The 25,024-nt window shown below is 49.4% G+C and overlaps 1 protein-coding gene, 1 non-coding gene and 1 pseudogene across 14 annotated transcripts in view; all 3 read right to left on the bottom strand.

The window, feature by feature from the left end:
* Positions 1 to 351: 351 nt before the first annotated feature.
* LOC118759126 (multifunctional methyltransferase subunit TRM112-like protein) lies at positions 352 to 755 on the bottom strand (annotated as a pseudogene).
* Positions 756 to 1,864: 1,109 nt separating this feature from the next.
* LOC118759173 (U6 spliceosomal RNA) lies at positions 1,865 to 1,970 on the bottom strand. The gene has a single exon (XR_004996018.1). It is a non-coding gene; the product is annotated as a U6 spliceosomal RNA (small nuclear RNA).
* Positions 1,971 to 20,008: 18,038 nt separating this feature from the next.
* Positions 20,009 to 25,024, bottom strand: part of ENAH (ENAH actin regulator) — a 139,060-nt gene continuing 134,044 nt past the window's right edge. For all 13 annotated transcript variants that reach the window (XM_058669246.1, XM_058669245.1, XM_058669247.1 and 10 more), the window contains 3 exons: positions 23,501 to 23,579; positions 21,102 to 21,159; positions 20,009 to 20,084 (listed from right to left, as the gene is read on the bottom strand). In XM_058669246.1, coding sequence (XP_058525229.1) covers positions 20,047 to 20,084; positions 21,102 to 21,159; positions 23,501 to 23,579 — 175 coding nt within the window. In that variant the 3' untranslated portion in view covers positions 20,009 to 20,046. The remainder of the gene's footprint in view (positions 20,085 to 21,101; positions 21,160 to 23,500; positions 23,580 to 25,024) is intronic.

Here is a 25,024-nt window from a genome sequence, read left to right on the forward strand (position 1 = left end):
TTTTTGGGGGGGGGCCTCCGGAGCAACCCTGATGGTCATTGCAAGAGAGGGTGGGGATCCAAAGTCGGAACTAAGTTCAGATTATTTCCTTATCTGTAAAACATGGGCATGCCTATTGAGAGGTTTACACATTTCACAAGCAATCAATAAATCATTCTGGCTCACTGATTTACTAATTCTTTCATTTAGCACATAGAAATTGAATATCATGATAGAAGAAATTTGAAACAATATTTAAAACATTTTTTGTCTTGAACCTTTCATGAGAAAAAAAAAATATATATATATATGGGTAAGCTATGTAAGAACTCCGCGTTGAGTGTGTCACTGGGGCGGGGTGGGAGGTTGGGGTCATGTTGTCTGGGTCCCCTCGTGGTTGCGCAGCATGTTGGGGGATCCCACAGCTGATGGGGAACAGCCACCCCAACTCCAGGCACTGCAGGGTGCCCTTCAGCACCGCAACCTGCAGCAGCACGCAGTGTGACTCACACAGGAACTCCTCGTTGCATTGCCCTCGTAGCCCTCCATCAGCTGCTCAGGGAGCTCAGCCAGGCGCAGGGTCCGGGCTGCCTCTCCGAGCAGCACCCACTCCACTTTGCGCATCATCCACCCCACAAAGTCAGGGTTGAAGCCCAGACTTCAGTGGCATGCAGGCGCAGGGGGAAGCCGCAGGGCCCCACGCCCCACTCATGGGAGCTCAGCGGGTTGTGTATAAGCAGCTTGGTGTTGCTTGCCAGCCCACAACAGTAAAACATTTTGAAAACAAACTCCAGGAGTAAGTGCCTGGGATTTTTAAGTTTGCCAAAATGGGCTTAGGTTTAATGAGGGGGAGAGTAAAGCATGCTGCTTTTGAGGGGTCATTTAAGCCAAGCTCTCCGACAAGGACTCGCCTGCTCTGGTGTAGTCAGAGGCAGGTGGAGGCAGCTGCACGTTCAGCACCAGGCAGCCCACCGACAGAAGCCTGCACTACCACTTTTGGCTGGAATAATGCCACCCTATTACTTGCTAAAGAACCGAGCCCTCTGCCATTCCCACTACAGAAAAGCCCTTTCCCAGTTGCCATGGTTAGGATGCAGCTTGAGTGTGTTTTCCTGAGAGCTCCTGGATTGACAAAACCCACTGTGAGGCCTGACCACACTGTTCAGAGATGGGACCCTTGGAATGGGTACAGTCACCGAGTGGAGCTATCATGATTCCCAGTGGCTTGCTAAGAGGAAGAGGCCAGAAGACACACAGGCACCCTGGGAGTGCAGCTCTGGCTTCCTGATCTTACACCCCATGACCATGAGCCACAATTAACCTCAGGTATTTCATTAATGTCATACAAGACAGATGGACACACCTGGCATTTGGAAAGATCTCAGACTCCAGAAAGTCTTCCTACATGTGTTAGTAGCTCTTCGGCCACGTGTGATGGTAAAGTGCCAGGGACCAGCAGGCAGGAAGTCCTTGAAATTCCTTCAGCAATGCACACAAAGTGGGCTGCCCTTGGCTCTGCCTTTCCCATGCACTTTGCAGTTGGCCTCAGGTCCTACAAGAGCTTGTCCAACATAAGCATCAACTGTAGAGGGGTAAGAGGCTACAGGCACCTGGCTCAGTTTGAGAGGCGATAAGAGACAGGTGCAAGCCAGTATCAGCCAGCATCAGCTATTGGGCCAAAAGCTCCCAGATGGTCACCTTGCCAGATGTGCCCAATATTGAAATGAGCTTGTTTTGGTCATAGGTGCAGGAGTTATGTACAATAATTTGGCTTCCCATTGGTAAGATTCGGGTCTTTGGATGCTTGAATGTGCCAAGTGTTAGAAACACTGAATGAGAAGTGTTCAGAGCTCCCTCTACTGGCTCTGCTGCAGCCAATGGCAGCTGACACCATTTACGTCTGCCCAGAAAACAGCCATCCTTGTGCGTGGGGCATTCTAATCTTCTCTGGATCTTTCTTGTTTTAGTATATGTGCTGCCAAAGCGAGCATCAAGCACAGCCAGCCATCCACAACCCACGGAAGATCAAACAGTGATGCACAGAAGTTGGAGGGTGCCAGGTACTCCCTGACAGGATTTCCACTCCCACGGCAGAAATCTGGTGTTGTCTGTCCCACCCTTGGCACAGGCCCATGGTGCACAGCTTGGAAACTTCCAGAACTTACTGCAGCCAGTAGATGAAACTGAAAGCAAAGAGGCGGGGCGGGGGGCGGCTTTCAGTTTGCTGTGCACCTGGAGGCGTTCAGAGAGCCTCATGGGATCTGACTCCAGTCTTGACTGTTTCGTGTTGCTACACAGGAAGAACCAACAGAGGCTTGATTGTATGGGAAATGCTTAGGTATGGCAGGCTGGGAAGCACCACCTGGGCCCGAGGCTCGTCTGGGGGAAGGGTGGACCCTCGGTCAAGACTCTGTGGCAGCTCTAGGACCACCCGCCAGCACCTACCGAGATTCTGATGAGGCCTGGCAGCCAGGGAGGGCCTCATGTTGGCACAGGGGGACTTGTGAGCCATGTGTGCCTTCACAACTTAATATCCTTGCTCAACGACTTTCTGCCAACTGATCCCCCACGCTTCACTGTCACACATGACCGGGCTGGCCTCTGCTGAAGACAGGCGTTATTGGGGACCAGCACTGTGCCACAGCAGGTACAGCCACTCCCTACAACATCAACATCTCATTTCGGCACAGGTTCATGTCCTGGTTGCTCTACTTCCAATCTAGTTCCCCGCTAACGTCCTGGGAAAGCAGCAGAAAATGGCTTAAGCATTCGGGCCCCATTCCATATGAAGACCTGAATGGGGTTCTTGGCTCCTGGCTTCAGCCTGCCCCTGCCCCAGCTGTTGGAGCCTTCTGGAGAGTGAATCAGCAAATGAAAAGATCTCTCTGACTTTCAAATAAATAAATAAACCTTAAAACAACAATAATAATGAAGATAGGCACTGCTTCCCTGCCCTTAGCAGTCTTTGTCTTTATGTCATGCTAGAAGCCAAGGAAGACTTGTTAGGTGAATTAAACAACAAACATATGGGGGGGAGGAGACCACACAAAAGTGGGTGAGGAGAAAGGAAGAGGGGAGCAGAGAAAGAACAACCCCCAGGGGGAGGTGGGAGAGGAAGGCTGGAGCTGTGTTGGGGCTGTGCCTCGGTGTGTCCCAGAGCCTTCCCCTACAGGCTGCTTGGCCTGGCCAACCCTCAGGGGTGTCGGGGCTGGGAGGCCTCTGACGCTAATGGAGGGAATGGAAAGTTAGACCAAGGCTTACTCCACACACAGGCCGCCCACGGCAGTGCTGGGGCCCACGTGCAGATGCCTGCTAGTTCCTTCCATTACCCAAACGCCACTGGGGGCCGGCATTCTACACACACCAGCTCTGTTAACCTGGCCGGCCCCGCTGTGGGGCAGGCACAGGGATCCCCATCTCCCAGGTGGAGAAATGGGAAGCAAGGTGGAACTAGGAGGCTGACTGATACAGGCTAAGCAGCTGAACTGGGAGGGGCCCAGAGCGTGTCATCAGAGCGAGCGTGAAGCATGAAGGGCTGAGGGGCCCGCCCAGAGCCCTGGATGCCCCATTTGTCCCCCAGAGCTCTGGCTCCCTTCAGAACTCCGAGAACCCTAGTGATTTTTAAAATTTGTTTATTTAAGTGGGGTTCAGGGGAGGCAGAGACAGAGTCTTCCATCTGCCGGTTCACTCCCCAGATAACCACAATGGCTAGAGCTGGGCTCAGCTAGAGCCAGGAGCTGGAAACTGCATCTGGCTCTTCTACATGGGCGCAAGGACTTGAGCCATCCTCCAATGCCTTCCCAGGCCATGAGCAGGGAACTGATGGGATGTGGAGCAACTGGGACATGAACTAGCACACATATGGGATGGCGGCACTGCAGGTGGCAGCTTTACCCTCCACACCACAGCACTGACCCCAGAACCTCTAGCTGTAAACCCACTGACGCTGATGGCTGTTGACTCTTGCATGATCTTGTGTCCCTCTAGGTGTCAACCTGGAGACAGGGCACACGCGGATGGCTGAAGAGCCTGTTTCCCCTTGGGTCCCTTTCTGTAATCCATCTAACCCGCAAAAAGGCCACCCCCAGGCTCCTTGATTAACAGAAACCCAAGTCCAAACTCTCAGCACCTGGCTTCCATCAGAGCTTTCTTAACAGCTCTCCAGGGACCGGATTCTCCCGGAAAAGAGCAGCAAAAGCCCAACAGCGAAAGGACATGCACCGCCCTCCAGAAACATAGCTGGCTCAGACTTCATCTCAAAGGCCCGGGGTGCTTGGGAGACTGGCTGGGATTGTTTCCTAAGCCAGGCAGGGTTCCCAGGCAAAACGGCTCGAGCCTGGAAAGGTTAAAGGTCAGCAGGCCCAGGGAGTGGCTGCCTATTGTTTGGGCTTTGTTTTTCACATCCTGAAACAAACGTGCAGCGCTTGCTGGCACGTGAGCAGGAAGTGGGCAGGGCCTGCCGCCCGGGCCCGCTGGGGCAGCAGAGTAGAAACGGACAAGTCGCAACCCCTGCGGTTTGGCTCTGCTGCAATGAGAGTGAGTACCAGGAAGCTTATGTTACAACAGCCTAGTGCGTAGCGAGGAAGAGTTAGCGCGGCCCCGGCGCTGCTGGAGGACATCCAGGCTTGGTCCTCCGCGGAGAAGAATCCAGGTCTGGCTGCTGGTAAAACCATAAAACGTGGCAAGTGGTCTCCCCGCCCCCCAGTACAACGGCATCATCAAAGTGGGACCCGTAAGAGTGTTCGCTGGCATGCAACCTGACCAAATGCAGACTCTCTCTGAACACTAGCGGCCCCGCCCTGCGGTTTAACTGGCGCAGATGCCCCATCGGTGCCTTGCCTGGGTGGCCGGGCCTTTCAGCGGGCACAAGCCCTGGCCCTCCCTCCCATTGTCTAGGTCTGTGGATCTGCCAGCCTGGAAGTGTATCGGACAGGCCCAAGAGTTACCACTTGAATCCAGGATAGCCAGGGAGATGTTCTCCGAAACCTAAGCAGAACCCACTGGTGGCTGCAGAAATGGCTGGAGTGTATTTGAGAAGATACAGCGGCTTCAAAGGCCTCCCGGCCCCAGGTCAGAGCGCACTTTACTGCTCTCAAGGTGTCTGGGGCCATTAGGGGAGCCTGGAGCCCCTCCCCGTAGCTCTCTGAGCTCCCACCCTCTGCACCTGCCCCCTGCTACTCTTGCCTCAGCAGGTTCAGGCCAGAAAAGCAATTGTGGGAGTGGCTTGGCCACACTCGGTGGCGTGGTTAGACATCTGAGCAGTAACTGTGCACTTGGCTCCTCCTACGGTTCTCCAAGATGTGACGCGAAGCACCCCCAAGGGGATGGGTGTGTGTGTGTGTGTGTGTGAGAGAGAGAGAGAGAGAGAGAGTGGGGCCTGCCAGGACACACAGGGTGAACTTCAGAGTCCCTTTGATCTTCATTAGCATTCTGTGATGTAAAAATGAACGCCCACACTCTCCCGGGGCTGGAGGAGGACACCTCCCCACACACACACCATGGCAGCACTCAACTCCCCAAGGCTGGCACAGGCCTAGCTGCTGAAAGCCACCTGCAGCTTTAGGGTGGGCCTGGGTCTTGTCTCCCCTCTGCCCAGCTGCCCCTACAAGTCCCCGTTCCCAGGCTTCTGCACGCTGGGGTTTTGGTTTCTGCAAACAAGGAAGTTGTATGCCATTTGCCTGGGACACGTGAGGGCATGGTCCCCGACCTTGCCTCTCCAAGGACAAAATACAGTGGGGAAACTGTCTTCCTGAGCTCGGAGGTGAGACCCAAAGGACCTTCTGGAAGGTCCGGCCTTGCCAAGTCAGGCCCACAGGGGAGGACCTGGCTTCTGCCTCCAAGGCCCCCGTGGGAGACCACTTCCCGCCCCCTCCCCAGCCTCTTGGACCTCTGGCTCTGGTTGCCAGCCGCATGCACGCTCTAGGCTGTCTCTTCCGGGAAAGAGTGCTGCCCAGAGTCCCAGGGGAAGTATTCCCCTGCCATTAAGAGGCCGCACTGTGAACACAATCAGGAGGCTCCCTGACGTTTGCGTGGGAGGTGGTGTGGTGCACGGCGGTTGGCGGGTACGATGCGGTGTGTGCGCCTCCTCCAGGCCGCTGGAGCAGGTGCCGGTGCCCGGGCGCCATGGGCTGCCCCGGGGACGACCCCTGAGGGGGGAAGCCACACAGATGACCCCAGAGTCCCCCAAACGAACGTTCGCTCCGTGCTCCGCGCTCAACCCAGGAGTCCCCAGAAGTCCAACAGTGTACACCAAACAGAGTGCACCCAGGAATGCGCAATGCTTGCCACACGCTGTGGCGTTTATCTAATACCTGCCAGAAATCAGACTCTGAGTAAAAATAGCAGTGGTAGGTAGAGTTGAGTCAATGCGTATTCAAACAGAAACAGTGGATGCCCCACCCTCCATCTGACAAGCTGGCACCACGAACATATCCGCTGGCAAGAGACGTTGGGTGTGAGTTAGCCTGCACACCTGTTTGAAGACAACAAGGGATGTGTTTGTGGCACTGAAGCAGGCAACGGCCTGTGAGATGTGATACTAAAAGCAGAAGAACCCCACCCCCCCAAAAAAACCCCAAACAAAACCAGGCAAGTAGGACTAGATCCAAATTAGAACAAAATTTTATGTACTAAAAGGTTAAAAACAGGGACCAGGGCTGTGGCTTAGCTGGTAAGGTCACTACCTGCAGCGCCGGCGTCCCATACAGGCACCAGTTAGAGTCCCGATTGATCCAATGTTCCAGGAGCCACAGGGTGTTGTTGGCTGGGGTCTTCTGGGAGATCTCAGGCTGCAGTACGTTTTTGTCATGATACAGAATGGCTTGTATAACGGGGCCTGGCCCAAGCTGAGCATCTGCCCAGAAGCCCATCTGTCCCAGCGATTCCACTCACTCATGGCCACTGTTATTGCCAGCAGCCACCTGCAGCTTCCTGCTGGATCCCACTGTCCTTCGCCTGGACGCGTCCACGCAGCCTGCCCGTGTGTCGGGACCTAGGCAGGTCTCCTCCCCGAAGTGGATGCTTGCTGAATGGAAGGAGAGTCGTCCACCAATCATCTCCTCTCCCAGCAGGTCCCCCAGCCCCACACCTCTCATTATTACCCCACAGGGGCCACTGAGAACCAAAACCCAGTGTGAGGAGCGGAGAAATTAGGAGGAGGCATAGCAGGTGGGGTGGCAGGAGAGATGCTGGGGGCGGGGAGAGCAGCAGGTGGCGTGCTGTCTGCTAGTCCATCCACGCCTGATTCCAGCAGCCCCGCCTCGTGTCTGTGTGTAGGAAGTTATCTTTGGAATACAACCCTGTTAATGTCTATGATTGTTTTTTTTTTATTTATTTGGAAGGCAGTTACAGAGAGAGACAGATCTTCCATCTGTCAAATCACTCCTCAAATGGTCACAGTGACCAGAACTGGGCCAGCCAGAAGTCAGGAGCCAAGAGCTTCTTTCCAGGTCTCCTATGTGGGCGCAGAGGCCTAAGCACTTGGGTCATCTTCCACAGCTTTCCCAGATACATTACAGGGGGCTGGATTGGAAATGGAGCACCCAGCACTCAAACCAGCACCCAGTGTGCTGGCACTGCAAGCAGAGGCGTTATGCACACTACACCACAGCTCCAGGCCTCATCTATGGCTGTTTTCACACTCCCATGGCTAGTGGAGTTGACCTTGGGGCCTGCCCCCCCAAAACCACAGAACAGTTTGCTGCCCCTGCTGTGGGTGGTGCGCCCTGACTGCTGGATTCCAGTGAGTGAGAGGAGGCTGTGAGTGGCATGGGAGGGGTCGCAGCTAGACAAGGGGGAGAAGGGGGACTGGTTGCCACCGTGGTGATGTGGCTGTCACCCTGGTGAGAGCCGACACCATGAAGCTAAGGGGCTTCCAACGGCAACAACAAACAGACCCATGTGACACAGGGGAGCAGGTGTTTAGCTCAGTGGTCAGCATCAGAGTGGCCAGGTTTGACTCCTTGCCCTAGGGGCAGCAGGGATGACCCAAGTCACCTGCGGGGGACACCTGGCCTGCAGTTCCAGGTTGAAATCTCCAAAGCACTGGGTTGAGGACGCCCCCGAGGATGTAATTTGTCTCAGCAAGAAAGGTTTCACTGTGTCATTAACGTGCAGGGAGGGGTGAGGGAACACGATCAGACAATCTCCCCCCAAATTAAAAGAGCTCTCCCCACTTTGTCAAGCATAAACACTTAGACATAGCTGTTAGAATTTGTGCTCTGAAAGATGCTTAAGAATAAAGAATTTGGGGCCCATGTTGTTGGCGCAGAAAGGTAAGCCTGCAGTGCCAACCTCCCATATCAGTACTGCTTCATGGCTAGCTGCTCCACTTCCAATCCAGCTCCCTGCTGATGCGCCTGGGAAAGCAGCAGAGGATGGCCCAAGTGCATGGACGCCCCTGCCACCTGTGAGGGACACCTGCATGGAGTTCCAGGGTCCTGGCTTCAACCTGGCCTGAAATTAATGAATAAATTAAAAAAAAAAAAAAAACCTGGCCTGAGAACCAGCAAATGAAGATCCCCCCCCCCTACAGAATATCTTAAAAAAAAAAAAATAGAAACTTCCTCATGGAATTGGCTCACATCTGAAAGCTGTAGAGAATTCAATTTCTTCTTACAAGTGGGGCCTGAAGGGCTGATCTCACACCCACATCCCAGTTTGCAACCCCTGAAGATGGAGCACCCAAGACAAAGTGCCTTCCTGGGCTGTCCTTCAGCCCTGCAGAGCCGTGTGCGGGGATGATGAGGCCAGGCACCCTGTGCTTATCTGGATCTTGAACTTGAAGCCCCTGGCATCGTGCGAAGATGGATTTGGTGTGTTTGTGCCTGCGGTCTGCATCCTTTGTCATGGCAGCATTAGGGGTACCAACCTCAGAGTCCCGGGCTCCCTGCCTCTCCACAGCCCGTTCCCACAAGGGGGTCCTGACAAGGACAGGTTCCCCTGGGCTTCATGATCTTTTGACCCCAGTCTAAGCAAGAAGCTTGCCCCAGAAGGCCCGCCTCCATGTGACCAGGGTTTGGAGGGGGACTTGTGAGTACATATACCAATCTACACAAAGGTCACCTTTAGCAAGGCCACAGGTACCCCAGTGGCAATGGCCATGGCTGCTTTCCCCTTGTGCTCCCAGCCCCCACACAGCACCTGCACACAGTAAATGCTGACACCTCCTACAACCACACATCAACACCCCAGCCCAGGTGGCAGAGAAAGGAGAAGCAGTGCCCTGGGCATGGCAACCTGTCCGCTGTCTTCCCTCCCAGGATGGGGTGTGCAGATGTCTGCTGCTGGGCAACCCTGCATGGCACCCACAGGTGTCTGCTGTGAAATGGGAGAGCCCAGGCCCCAGCAGGGCAGAATCCCTCATTGCCTCAGGATAGCTAGACAGTGCCTGGTGCCCACGGGAGCAAACCTGACTGCCCACACCCGCCTGTGGCTGCAGGGCCATGCACATGGCTGCAGCAGCTAGAGGTCCGGGCCTTGCCGTGGGAGGCCAAGGCTCGCAGACAGCCAGAGCAGAGAATCAGAAAGACTCTTCTTCCTTGCCCTTGTCATCATCAGGGCTTCAGGGAGTGGAGCAGGCTTGGGTTTAGGCTGTTGTGGGCCAGTGTGAGGGACCACTGAGCTTGCACCTGCCTCAGAGTGGACAGAGCGAGGGACAGAAGGGGCTCAGAGGAGAGTTGTGGCCAAACCAAGGACACTCAGGTGGCCCAGCTCTGCGTCCACGTCTTTGTCAGAACCTGTGGAGGCTCCTGCCCCAGGCAAATCGGGGCCCTGGCACCAGAGGGGAGTGAGGTCGAGGCAGGCAGTGAGAGTTGGGGCTACCTGCTCATGGCCCCCAACACTGCCTTCCCTATCATCCCACCTTCACACACTCAGAGCCTGTAGCCAGAGATCACTGCTGGGGGTGACCGGTGTGAAGAAAAAGGGAGGTACCCTGGACAGGACAGGGATGCCCATGATACGGAAGTTCAAGTCTGACAAGGTCACCCCAAAAGGGACAGGGGCCTTCCTGTCTAGCCACTGTCACCCTGAGCCCCACCTGCCAGCAGCAAGCTGGGCCTGGGCGGCTGGAAGCCCCTGCCCAAGCCATCCTCCTGGGCAGGAGTCATGTGGACAGGGGCTGCCCTGAGAGGCCAAGGGCACAGAGCAGGATGCCGGCTGCCCAGGCTGGGGTGGGCGAAAGCACATGCTCCAGGCCCAGGCATGACAAGAGGTCTGGTGTCAGGCCCGGCTCCCCCACCAGCAGGGATGGGACAGGCTGCACTGACGGGCTGGCAGAAGGAAGGCTTCCAGTTGGGCCTTCCCTGGGGACTGCCTCCACATCTGAGCTGAGGCCAAGGTCGTCATGTTCTCTCCTCGCCAACCCAACTGAGCAAGGCAAGGGACCTTCCTCCCCATGCAGGCTCCCAGGCCAGGCAGCACTGCAGCCCAGGTTCCAGTGCGTCCCCTCTTGCTGCCTGCCTCTACTTTGACAGCCTGGTCTGCAGCACCGTGTTTCAGTCCTGGGAGGCCTTGGTCCCTGCAGGTTGTGCCAGGACCTGGCCAGGACCCCATCCGGCTACCTGCTGCCTGCCCCTTCTTCTAGGTGCCCACAGAGGCTGTTAGCATCATGGTCAACAAGTGACCAGGCAGGTGGGGTCCTCGGATTCCCACGAGTCAGTACATAACTCATTGTGAGGCTGCCTTTTCAGCTCTGGTCAGAGGAACATTCTGGATAACACTTACTCAAGCACATTAGCAAAAAGCTGGACCAGAAGTGACACAGCTAAAAATCCAATTGGAGTCTGAGCCTGCTTCACCATGTCGGCTTCCTGAGCCTAAGTTTTAGTGCTGGATAATAGCGGGAACGCTAAACCTGGATGCTGGACTGTGGGTCGGCAGAGGACGCTGTGCTCCTGGCTCTAACGGACCGCACTGCCGAGCATGGTCGCCAGGGGTCGCCCGCGCGCCGCCTGCTCTGGAGCAATCACCCCAGCAGGGTGACAATGGTCTTCCAAGCCTTGAACATGACCGTGACCTTGCCCCTGGCTGTAGAAAACAGCCTTGCAAGGCTGCCTCAGCCACAACTAGGACCAGGCGGAAGATGGCCTCTCTCCCCAGGTACTTACCACAGCTTCCTCCTGCTCACCCCCTGTGGACCTTTCCCCACTTCACCCCCAGGACAGCCTAGCAGGGCCTCAGACAGAAATGAGCAAGTCAGAGTAGGCCCAGGAGGTCCCTCCATCGGAGGGTGGAACATACTCTGTGTACTTGAACCTTTGGGGTCAGACAGCAAGGTCGTAGCCAAGGGCTCCTGTGTTCTGGGGACTCTGCTCCCCCCAGCTTCCCTGCTGCCCAGGTACGTGGGACCCCTCATCCCTCTTCTGGGATGGCACCTGAACCCTCTGAGCTGCATGGTGACCACTCATTGGCTTGGTGGGGTTGGGCACATGGTCAGTTAGAGTGAGATTTTCATTTTGGGTATTTTGTAGGAACTTTTTTTTTTTTTAAGATCTATTTATTTGAGATGCAGAGTTACACAGAGAAAGGGAGGGGAAGAAAACGAGACAGAGAGAGCTCATTCCCCAAATGACCACGAGCAGCCAGAGTTGGGCTGTTGGGAAGCTGGCAGCCAGGAGCTTCTCCTGGGTCTTCCATGTAAGTGCGGGGGCTCAGGGCTTTGGGCCCTCCTCTGCTGGATGGGAAATGAAACAACTGGGACTCAAGCAGGTGCTTTCACAGGAAGAAAGCATGACAGATAGAGGCTTAATCCACTGTGCCACAATGCAGGCCTGTAAAATCATTTTTTTAAAAGATGTGTTTATTTTTATTGGAAAGGCAGATTTACAGAGGAGACAGATAAAGATCTTTCATACACTGGTTCACTCCCCAAATGACTATAACAGCCAGAGTAGTGCCGATGCAAAGCCAGAAACTTCCTGCAGGTTTTCCGTGAAGGTGCAGAGGCTCAAGGCTTTGAGCCATCCTCAGTTGCTTTCCCAGGTCACAGACAGGGAGCTGGAAGGGAAGTGGAGCAGCTGGGACATTAACCAGCACTCATATGGGATCTGGTGCTTGTAAGGTGGAGGATTAGCCAGTTGAGCCATCGTGCTGGCTCCATGTTAAAACAAAACAAAACACCCTAAGAGAATAAGGGAGGATCTCCTGGATCCCCACGTCCCTGCCTCAGCACACACTCTACTCTCCTCCCCCTCAGTCACATCAGATCCCAGACCAATGTGGCGGCCTGATCTTGGACCATGAGCCTCCAAGACCGGCAAACTGGACCAAGCTGTCTCCCTGAAAGCCTGGGCCTGGTGACACGGACACAGGTGCAGGCCCCGGGGCAGCAGGACAAGCCCAGTTTGCCACTCAAGAGGTGGGTGGGTCAGGGTCATTGCAATGGGCACCATACTGCTCCCCATCACACCCGGGAGAGGAGCTGCCCCCGTGTGAGCACACTAGCAGGATGACCCACGACGACCCCAGGCTGGCGCTCCTACGTCATGGCATGCCGAGTCCTAGCAGCCCACACCATGCAGTGTGCGTGGGTCTCATCAGCAATGCCATAGCAACACCCAGACTGGCAGCCACACACATGCAGGGTCAGGCCAGGTGGAAACCCCGAGCCAAGTCTGCATTCGGGTCTCACTGTGAATACAGCCAGGTATGGTGCCTTCCAGGCTTTGCCTGAGCAGGAAGACACACTCAGGCATAGAACCTGAGAATCAATCCTAGGTCCTTGGGTACTGATGGGGGTGTCTTAATTGCCACTGAGCTTCTAGGCTGAACACTAGTCCTGTGGAGCAGCTTGGGGTAGATGTGCAACGCTTGCTTTCCCACAGAAGCGTCTGTAGAACTAGAGTCAGTTCAACCCTGCATGGGCCCCCCGCCAGCCCTGGGGACAGGCCTCTGCGTCATTCTTGTGATGCAGAAATCACAACTGGCCCTGTGGCATAGCACATACAGTGGCCACCTCCCACGCCAGCATCCCATATGAACACGTTCGAGGCCTGGCTGCTCCACTTCTGATCCAGCTCCCCGCTAATGCACCTGGGAGAGCAGCAGAGGACGGTCTGAGTCCTTGGGTCCCCGAGTGCACAGGTGGGAGACCCTGAAGGCTCCTGGCTTCAACCTGGCCCAGCCCTGGCCATTGTGGCCATCTGGGAAGTGAACCAGCAGATGGGACATCTACCAGTCCTTTTCCTAATTCTGCTTTTTCACATCAATAAATACACTTTTGGGGGGGGGCCTGGTGTGATGGTCTAGTGGCTAAAGTCCTCGCCTTGCACGTGCCAGGATCCCATAGGAGTGTTGGTTCATATCCCAGCTGCTCCACTTCCCTTCCAGATCCCTGCGTGTGGCTTGGGAAAGCAGCAAAGGACGGTCCAAAGCCTTGGGATCCTGCAGCCACATGGGAGAATTGGAACAAGCTCCTGGCTTCAGATTGGCTCAGCTCTGGCCATTGTGGCCACTTGGGAAGTGAAACAGCAGGTGGGAGATCTCTCACTGTCTGTTCTTTCTCTCTCTGTAAATCCGCCTCTCAAAAATAAATCTAACAAACAAACAAACAAACAAACAAAACTGCATATCTTGTCAGAATCACAGAAAACAGAACACAAAACTCTCACTTTAGTCAAAGTGACCAGTAACAGAAATCAAGTGTCACTTCGGTTATTTGATCTTTTGATTTCAAAAGAAGATGGCAAGAAGCAGGAGAATGAAGCAGTCTTCAAACAGCAAAGCTGCGAGGTAGGAAAGACAGAAGGGAGACAGACGGGGTTTCAGTGATTGGCTACTTTGCTGCAAACATGGGTGTCTGAGGAGGCAAGCCAAGTCCCACCAAGTCCAGAGATGTCAGCAGCTCCCTGGTCCGTCTGAGTGACAAAGCCAGCCTCCCTCTGCTGAACCCTGATGGCACACAACCCAGGACACCCTTCCCCTAACACACAGGTTCCATCTCATGGTTGCAGAGCAGTGGCAGGTCCACATCGTTTACAGGGCACTGGAACAAGCAGTGGCCCTCACTGCTTCCTCGCAATTCCTTCCTGGGCTCACGTGTAGTCCTTCCTTTTTACCAACTTGAAGTTTTGGTCCAAAATTGAGGGCCCGTCTTATCTTACCCTGCCAGCTACTTCATTTTCCCATCTTGCCCTTCCTTCCTCTCCAGCAGACACCAAGCCTATGGTGTCTCCAACGATGACATTCTATTGCATTGGGACTTTCAAATGATTAAAGTCAACCCAGCAGGAACTCACAACATGTTGTCTGAAAATAAGTTATACCACTTACCCTGACTCCTGCATTCAGCAAGTCCCATCATTCACAAATTCCATGGACAAGATACACCCTGACTTCTAATTATAATTGCTATAATTAGCTTTCCAATGGATGTCTAGGTCCACTTGGATGTTGAAAACCTGGTCTCTGTCCATGCCATCTTCCAAGGAGCACTCAGATGACCAAGTTTCACCAGCCCATGAGCAGCCAATACAGACATCAGAGCAAATCAGAGCACGTTATCAGGATGCACGCACCCTGCCCTAGTCCTGCAATTTGCTGTGAAGCAAGGAGCCATGAGAGCCCAGTTACAGCACACACTATGAAAGATCATGTGCCGTGACCACTTGGGCGGAGAGAACCACTCTTCACTGTTCTGTCCCACTACCCTGTGCCTGCTTCCCATCAGCTTTGTAGATCTGAATGTAACATTGCTAATCTCATCACGGAAACGTGCATGCTGTTAACTAATGTCTACATTCATCAGTGCCCCCCCCACCCATCAAAGAAAGAAAAACAATCTCACCACACAGACTTTCCAGGCCCCAAAGGGTCAGCACAGGCTAGAGCAAGTTTTGAAGGCTCCTCCTAGCAGCTGTGAGGAGAAAGCTTTACACACAGAACGTCTGGCTAGAATGCCGCCCTGCTCACAGGTGCACCTGGTCCTGAACTCACAGGGGGTTTGGCTGGAATGCTACCTGTTTACAGGTGCACCTGTCCCTCCTCCTGCTGGGGGGACTGTGCCTGTAATTACAGACTGCACACAGCCCCCCTCCCCCAAATAAACTTAAGCCAAAAAGGATTTCAGTGAGAATGTCTAAGTACAGTAACAGCGTCATAGAAATATTTTGCAGCAACCACAGATGTCTTGAGATAATCTTTCTGGTTCATTCACTTGTTAGAAACTCTTCGTTTACAACCAAAAGAACAGCCATAATAAAAGCATGTCATTTTTGTTAACAAGAAAATCTCCAACACACAAATGCATCCCAAGAGCCAAAGAACAACAGCACAAAAGCCAAGATCGACCTGACCAGAAATTGTTTTTGAACAAAAACCTTGTGTATACTTCCATAGAAAGGAGTATTACCTCTCAACAGTGATGGAATAAACAATAGCACAGCAGCGCCAGGGAACAGGAAACCCACCGAAGCGTATTCTCCTCAGCAAAGAGGTCCCAGGGCTTTGGCTAAGTCCCAAGTGTAGTGTGGATCTCAGAGGCGCCCCTACATCCTTGTGTGGCAGAACGAACACTTGTCCCAGGTAGTCACCACGCGCTCCTGCCAGCAGCGTGGGAGTACAGGAGAGGCGTACAGACCCGCCCAGCAACACACACCGATAGCCCTGAGCTGTCCACAGACATCCCCCGACACCCGGCATCACGCCCATTCTTTAGGTCTAAACTTCTGGAACAATTAAATGCTGCACTTACGTCTGGGAAATGACACATACAGTGGTCTGCCTTCCTCCTTTCTTGGATCAAAACCGAACAAGCAAGCAGCAGCCCAGGGGAGCTCGCAGACCTGTGGTCAGCCCTGGGTTCGCTGTACGTGGCAGGAATAACTTAGCACAGGCAGCACGGGGAGTGCATCTCACCTGTTAAGAAGCTGGTTAGGAAGTGGACTTGGAACACTCTTCCACGTTTCCTTTGAGCAACAAAGCCATCTCACCAGTAGGCCAACACTAATTGCAAATTCGGCTTTACTAACTGACCCTTCTGTAATGAGCCCTGCCCCCATGTCTGCCGCCAAGGAAACTAGATTACAGACAGGTGGCTGAGCTTCAACTTCCCACCTCCGTTAGTAATGACTAAGTAGAGGGGCCTGGGCTTCTTCAACGATCCACGCCTTCCCACGACTGCCCCCTGGCGCCTGGGACCCACTCTGCACATTGCTGCCAAGTAGTCAGCTCTACTCAAACTTGTCAGGACCAACTTTTCTGATGTCCCACCAACGCCCGCAATACACCGAAAACCATTCTATTCTGAAAAGCCAAGCAACAGTGACCACGCATTTGTCCCCAAGTGCCTGGCCAAGTGTCCCATGTGGGTGGCAGGTCCAATCCCTGTGAGGAACACTACAGCCTCTTGCGGTGTACAGCAGCAGGATGATCAGGAGCCAGAGCCAGCAAGTAAAACCCAGGTCCTCCGACATGGGACCTCTTGGCTCACCCTACTGAAAGTTGTTTTAAGATGTCATTTAACCATGAAGAGGAGGTGTGGTGGTGGGATGGCAGACGTCCCACAGGTGTGATTTAAATGTTGGCCGTTTCAGATGCTAGTTGTGTGCATGTAAATGCAAGCCAAAACTGTATTTTCCCAGTTTTGATCAACTTGAAGAGAAACATCTGGATCCAATGGAGGAAAAGACCTCTGCCTCTAAACACCTAGCCCCGCCCACTGTGCTGAGTGCTATTTCCTGTGTAGTCCAAGTGCCAATGACACAGTCCCGTCTATACTCTAATCTTCCCTGGAAGAACCAACAGTTACCAAAAACCAAACCAACCAACCCAGAAATTAGTCACTGCTCATGTTAGTGATTTAGATTTCTGTTAAATTTTTTAAACAGATCAACTCAAACTTACAATACACTGAAACTGTCATTTGTATATGACCATGTCTGTTGTTAAGCAATAAATGCAATCTAACAAACTTAGCACCCTAGTGGAATATGGAAGCTTTTATAATACTTATCAAAAAGCTTTGTTCTCTAGGAACTCTATCTCTGAGAGGATTCTATCTTGAACTGGATAAAAAGCAGTACTTCTCTGAGGTGAACTTAACGCACAGCTGCACGTTTCCGATATTTAAAATTCATGACTTAATCAGGCCCCTTTCCACACATTGTCTTTTTTTACATCCAACATAACATTTTAGAACCAACTGTATTTCCCAAGATCTAAGTGTCACAAACAAGCAACGTGTATATACTGCAATTTTATTTCAATCGCACAAACGAAGTTAGCGTGTAGGAAATTTAAATGAAACAGTTACGGTAAAAATAGCAGAGAACTGAAAAACCTAAAAAGAAAGTACGCCTAAAGCATGAGAATTCAACATTCATTAGTGTTTCATCTTCAGCTTGATTGACACTTGAGGCTCACACATTTTTAAACACGCTTTGAAATCAGGACTACTCGGCAGAGATTTCAGCACCAGCGCTAAAGTTTGTACATTCAGTTTGTTTGCAACTGACTCGTCAGCCATTTACACGGTGTATGGTACAGATTGGTCACAGGTCAGATCACAGTGTTGAGGAAAGCGGTGCCTCCTTGCAGTAAGGAAGGATTCCCTAAACTGTACTCAGCTTAAGACATCCAACGCCCAGGGCACAGAAGCCGTCATCATAATGTGGTTCCGAGAATATGGGTTTGGTAAGCAGAATAACTTAAGCCTCCATTTCCCACTTTAATTACTGAAATCTCACATCATGACACCACTGTCACATGTGACAGCAAATGTATACAATAAATTCAATTGAACTTCTTGGAAAGAATACATTTAGCAGTCTAGGAGAATGTGACATGATGGAAAACACAGCATGATTCAACACTGGTTCGTTTCTGTCATTTTACACAGACATTATGTTAATATTAGACCAAGGCACAAAACGTTTAGTGCATAAACCAGTTTCTTAAGAATTACCATTTTTTAAATTATCTTACTTTGGACCACTTGTACCCAGTACTCTACCTATTAAAGACAACTTACCCAACAAAATCATAAGTGATTTCTGACCAGATTTGTAAGGGACACAAATGTTCATAGCATTAACGTGGTTGCATAACCAAAAAGTACAATACAGATGAGAACGCCTATTTCTTTTGAAAACAGTACTTCATAAGCCTGCCGCATCTTTAATGCCTTTACTATTATTGCATGACAATGAATATTAGCAAAAAGAACTGTGTACCTGAACTATGATAGCTCATCCATCAGCTTAATCTGAAATGAAGTTTCTAACAGAAACCTGAACCATTTTAACAAGGAACAAACTTTCCGCATTCACACTTCTTTGTAGTGGTGATGGCTACACATAGGCAGCAGTTAGGAAACCATGCCATCCACAGGCTTTGTCTGATGAATGGATATACGAAACCTGGAGCAGATGGCAGCGGGCAACTTCTTCAAAACTTTAGTACAATGTCTGATGATCAAAGATGTCTAAGCAAATATGGCACATGACAACTTGGGCATCATCAGGATGGAGAGCCTGGAGAAGTTCTCTTTTCCTAGAATTTTCCACAAAGTGGTGAGGGTAACGTACAGGATTTCTTCTCTAGTTTAGTCTCAATGCTAAAGAAAAACAGTGAAACGCGTGAGCGCACGCGCACACACACACACACGCAGAGGGTGGTGAGTAGAGTATCTAATTCCTTCTTCCCACCACCTAAGTCTCCCTTTTTTTTTTTTTTTTTTTGACTAAGCGAAAGCTGCAGAACTCTTCAGTGGTTTCCCTTTTCCTAATGATTTCTGTGACCTTAATTGCTGCCATCATTGTTATTTGTTTCTTAGAAGCAGCATCTTGGCCAGGAACACCTGAATCCCTGTGTCGTAACTGCAGGGGCACCTAGCTAGGAGTAACTGCCAAATTCAGTGACGAAGCATTGGAGTTCCACAGTGAGCTCTGACTCACACGAAGTTCAGAATCATGTTTCAGACCACTGAAATTACTGGTTAAGATACAGAGAGCTGAAGACATGATGTAGTTTCAGTACTTGGTTTTGTTAACATATTTACCAATTAAAGTCACAAAATATTTCTCATTATTCATGCAGGTACTTGAGAAAGATAGTGCAGAATTAAATAAAAAATTATTCCTTCCCTTCCTCCCACTCCCCTGTAACTCTACAAAATGTTTTCCCTGGGACTAGGCCTCGTCAAGGCCACTACGGATTAGTGTGACATGCAATACTGTCTGCAATTTAAAAAAGCTAACTTTGTGGCGGTTGTAATTATATTATAAAAATGTCCACATGCATAAATCTAAAAAAGGTTGAAAACCTATAGTAAATCTACAATATATTGTCTTACATTTGACCACTGGTTTGTGTTATGTAGAAGTCATAGATTTGGTAAAGCATTGTAACAATTTAGGAAGGCATCTAAATCTTTAAATGCTGGACGAAATTTATGTTTGAACCTACAAAATTGCATGAAGGCTAACTTGAGAGACTTCCTATCATTCTAAAATTCCTCAAGTTGGACAAATCATTTTTAGGATAGTTCCTTGTAAATATCACCCTTCAGAAGCATGTACAATTGTTTGTTCCCCATTTTAAAGATGTTAACCAACATAGGGCTGATCAATTATTCATGGAATATCAAATATGATAGGAAGACAAACCTGAGAGAAACATTTGCAATACAATATAGCATATGCTAAATTCTTCATCAGTATCAGTACTCTCTGGGAAAAAAAAAAAAACTTCTTAAGCCTTTCTTCTCTTTATTTAGCAATGGATTGTGGAAAATGTGCGATTTTATCTTGACATGAAAATATTTCAATGCACGGTGATCTTGCCTGGCGGGTTTAGTATTATCTGCATAACTGTCACAGGGATTCTTACACAATTCTTTTCCATCCTGCAGTAAAGGTTTTTTTGTTTTTGTTTTTTTGTTTTTTTTATAAAAAGCAGCAAACCGGAGGGAACTAGCTTGTCGCCAGAGTCACAATGTCTGAAGGCTCTCGGAGTGTAGGTTTTTCCCTCCTCCTGTCTCCACTTTTCTTCTTTCAGCTCACAAAATGTAGGGGTTTGTTGTTAAAGATTGTTTGTAGGAATTTCAAGTCCTCTCCTCCGGTAGGCTGTCTAGGCAGTGTTTGACTTGCTCAGTTCCTGCCTGATTGCTGGAGAAGGAAAAGATTTAACAATCAACAAGTGATTCGTTCTTTAAGAATAGTTAAGAACTATGTTCAAACACACATAATAAAAAAAATATTGACTTTGCAGATTTCATTGCATAGACCTTGCTATGTTTATTTTTCTGTGTATACAAAATAAAAACAACCATGATTCCATGGGCTTAAAGACGATAATGGATGAGTAGAGGTAACTTAAGACACAGTCACCTGGTTTTCCGTTTAGCAACAAACAGCACCTGACACATGAATCCTGTTTGTGGGCCTATGCTGTGGAATAGCAAATTAGGGTGCCACCTGCAGGGCTGGCTGCTCCATCTCCAATCCAGCTCCCTGCTCTGTGCCTGGGAAGGCGACGATGTACAGTCCAACTGCTTGGGCACCGGCTTTGGCTTGGGCTGGGCTAGGCTGCTGTAGCCACTCGGGGAGCTTATGGAACACACCCTCAACTCTGCTTTTCAAATAAAATAAATCTCCTTAAAAAACTCTTTTGGTTCCTACTCTTACAAATACTTCCCACTGCATGCCAGAGAGCGTACCTCCCTGACAGGCAAAGCTAAGCCAAGGGCAGGATATGCGGGAAAGTGCCCCGTATCATTTTCTTAAAAATGGCTATTCTTGGGCCCGGCGGTGTGGTCTAGCGGCTAAAGTCCTCGCCTTGAACACCCCGGGATCCCATATGGGCGCCGGTTCTAATCCCGGCAGCTCCACTTCCCATCCAGCTCCCTGCTTGTGGCCTGTGAAGCAGTCGAGGATGGCCCAAACCTTTGGGACCCTGAACCCGCATGGGAGACCTGGAAGAGGTTCCTGGTTCCCTGCATGGGATCGGCGCGCACCGGCCCGTTGCGGCTCACTTGGGGAATGAAACATCGGATGGAAGATCTTCCTCTCTGTCTCTCCTCTCTGTATATCCGGCTTTCCAATAATAATAAAATCTTTAAAAAAAAAAATGGCTATTCTTAAACTTCTATTGTAAAGAGGTTGCAAACTCGTTTAAATACTTACCATCAATGAGTTCTTCTTTTAGCTTTGCTAATTCTTTTCTCATTTCATCTAAAATGTCCTAAAATATTAGAGCAAAACATAAGTTAAAAAAAAATACTGAAGTTTTTTAAGTCATAGAAAATTTCAGTACGTTGCAAAATCTGATGTTTATTTGGTTTCCCTGAGTCATAATTGCATTTGTTGGAATTCCTCAGCCTTGGCAAATTTTTATTTTAATAACATTCTTTCCCTCGAAATTTTGATTATACTCTAGCAAGGTAAGAAAAAGAAAGCCTTCTTTCTAAAACCAAAATAATTACTGTGACCCAGGGAAAGGTATGATTCCGGTAGTTTCTAGAAAATTACAGCTCTGCTCTTCATCCACTCCTCGGGTAGCAGTCTGAGAGGCAACACAATAAGAAGTTCCAACAAGAAAGGTGTCATGCTGACCAGGACCATCAGCTCTTGGAAGATCTGCCATCAGGTTCCAAGTACGAGGACGCCTGAGGAACCAGCGGAGCGTGTGTCAGTGAACCTTGGCTCTCCGTGGCACAGGAGCTGCCCTGACAGCTAACAGAGATGAAGGGGAACGGGGCCCCGCACACCCCACAGCCGAGTGCTGTTGCTAAGCATTTGGGGTCAGTGTAGACTGAGTGCAAAACACACCAGATTTCACATATTTAACACGAAGAAACAATGTAAAGGGAAGCATTAGTAAGTGTTAAATACTAAGTGTTCAATGAAATATCATATCAAACTAAAATATTAAAATTATTTTTACCCACTTATATGGAATTTTTTAATTTGGTTACTAGAACACCTTCAAATATGTCTAAAGCCCACAGTTGGTGAGTGTCTCTACTGAACAGCAAGGCGCTAGATTCCCCTGTAAGAACTGTAGATGGCAGGCGCCATGTTGCAGTAGTACACTAATCCTCTGCCTTGAGTGCTGGCCTACCATATGGGTGCTGGTTTGTATCCTGCTGCTCCACTTCCCATCCAGCTCCCTGCTTATGGCTTGGGAGAACAGCAGAGGATGGCTCAAGTCCTTGGGACTCTGCACCCACGTGGGAGACCAGGAAACAGGCTCCAGGCTCCTGGCTTTGGATCAGCTTAACTTTGGCCATTGAGGCTATTTGGGGAATGAACCAGGGGCTGGAAGATTTCTCTTTCTCTCTGTAAATTGCCTCTCAAATAAAAACAAACCGGAGCCAGGGCTGGTGTTGCAGCATAGTGGGTTAAGCTAATGCCTGAGATACTGGCATCTCATAAGCACCCGTTCAAGGCCTGGGCACTTCACTACCAGCCCAGCTCCCTGCTAATGCACCTGGGAAAGCTGCAGAGGATGGCCGGCTGATCCAAATGGAACTCCTGCAAGCTGGTGTGAGCCTGGCTCAGACTCAGCTATTGCAGCCATGTGGGGAGTGAACCAGCGAACTGAAGAACTGCCTCTCTCCCACTACCTTTCAAATAAACAAAAATAAATCTTTAAAGAATAAGAAGAAACAAAAAAAAGAACTGTGGATCCAAAGCTAAACAGAGTATGACAAAAGTGACACAGTTTTAGTGAGTGAAAATAGCTATCTTGAGAAAGATTAGTTTGAATTACATGAATTTGGCACTGTATTTCACAAGAAAAACTTCATTGTTCTGTCCACAAAAAGCCCTTCCTGTTTATACAACAAAACAAAGACCTGTTACTGACCACGGGCTTCCTTTTCAAATTATGCAACTCAATTTCACTTTTCAAATACTTTTGCAGTATAAAAATCAGATTTAACTAAATAATCCAACTTTGCCTCTTTTCAGAAATACTTAAAAAAAAAAACCTTTTCAAATGCTGTTACTTTTTCAGGAGTGCACACCTATTAAATAGAATCCATATGTATACAAATCGCGGACAGTATATTTTCCTTTTATAAAGATGCCAACTATACACATCTATTGTGTTACTTCATCTAAAAATGAACAGGTGTTCATAACTGAACTACTAAACATTCTAAACTATGATTCTTTGATGGCTGTCCCACTAAACTTCCCTACTTGTACACTTCTGTAATATTGTGCACACATCTGTTTGCATTTCCTCTTGTTCTTGCCCAAATCAGATTTGCTGGGTCCAGTTCTGCCAGCGGGCAGAGAAGTGGAAGCCCACGGTCATCTTGCAACCATCCCGCCCCTCAGCGTGCATCTACACTTGATGAGCCCACACCACCAAACCCTGCCCATGCTGCACCACCACGGCTGGAATCTAATGCCCTCTGAGACAGTAAAATGAACTGAACAACAAATGCCACTGTTCCAACTTGCATATAGTATTTTAACTCTATGTTCTCTTAAAGTGCACCCAGGATCCATGTCAAGTATACGAATACAAGGAAACAAATGAAAATGAAGAAAAGTCATTCCTGAGGGCCCACCTGCTTCAGCCTGTCGTAGTCAAGTCCTTCTGTCTGCACTCCATTGGCACTGGGCTGGGATGAGGGCGCAGATTTTGGTCTGTACAAATGAAATTTCCCAGACATGTCAACTACACTTAATTGTCTTAACATTCTTAAGTAACTGCAAATCAACTGACCCAACACCAGATTCCAATACATTTCTTAAACAACATACACTGTGTTAAAAACTTAATTGCCAAAACTGTAAACTGATTAGAACATAAAACAGAAAATGCTGAGCATATTCAGTTATTTATAAAGAAACTACAAAAAAGAAACAAGATGGTGAGACTTCTTCAGTACAGAGTAGCAGACAGCGTTGAGCACGAGGCAGGTAACCTGGTAACCCGTGGCAGGTGGATCAAGACAGTGATGAGAAGGCCAGCTGAAACACCGGAGGCTCCTGAACACAACCTGATCTTCTCCTTTGAAACTTCACATTATCTACTAAATAGCTGACAGGTGAATGGGAGGAAAAAAAGACTTGACTATTCTAACATAAGTCAGTTTACAAATTTTATGCCTCATTTGCAGGAAGGAAACATCCTAGTAAGCATGGTTCTGTGTGAACTGTATTCCATTTGAAGCATTCAGACAAACAACAATGTTGGGAATGATTATTACAATTATATTCATCCCTAGAAAGTTTTTATGGTGATATCATTTAAATGATGTGTTTTGGGGTGATTAATTCATAAACTTATCTTGATTAGAAAATGCCAAACAGAAAGAAGACTGTCAATTCTTATTACATGTCTCAAAAAATTAGGTTCTATTAAAATTTTATGTGACAAAATAAATCTTTGGTTAATATCGAATCTGTCATGTTCCTTCTCCAATTCTGGCAATAACAAACTCTTCAGGGTTTGCCTGATGCTCCTATTCCTGTTTTCTGAAACAGTATAGAACAAGAGGCCACTATTTAAGGGGCCACAAGTACATGCCACCAGAAACCACAGTTAAATCACCTGTTTTCAACTTTGCAGAACTCCAATGTTAGAAACCAAAGTTATACCTTCATAATTCTTACATGTAATACTTCAAACCCATTAAGCATCGTTCTTGAAGATAAAATACTGAGTTAAACTGCTTTAGTAGTAAAACATACTACTGTTTAAAATATTGTTCTGAAATCAACCAATTCTACTTTATTAAGTATTTGTTTCTGTGAATCAGGTAAGATAATAAAGTTCACGAACAAGGTAAGATAATAATGTTCATAAAAGTACTGCCTTTCTTCTGGTTTTGATTACTAAATTCTAGTCACACTGGGATCCGTAACGGGCAGGCTGTGGTGTTCTGGAGGAGCCACGTCTAGTGCATATCCTTCAGGGCTCACACACTGCGCGCTCACAGAATCACGCTCCCTATTCCAGCTCTCCAGACTGAAATGATTAAATTACTGTCGCCCTCTCCCTGCTGCCTGTAAGTGTTTGCTACTTTCTTTTACGTTAACACAATACACACCCTCTGCAATTCATGTGGACACCTGTGGTTTGCTAC

This window comes from Ochotona princeps, chromosome 10 (genome assembly GCF_030435755.1).
Source record: "Ochotona princeps isolate mOchPri1 chromosome 10, mOchPri1.hap1, whole genome shotgun sequence".
NCBI lineage: Eukaryota > Metazoa > Chordata > Mammalia > Lagomorpha > Ochotonidae > Ochotona > Ochotona princeps.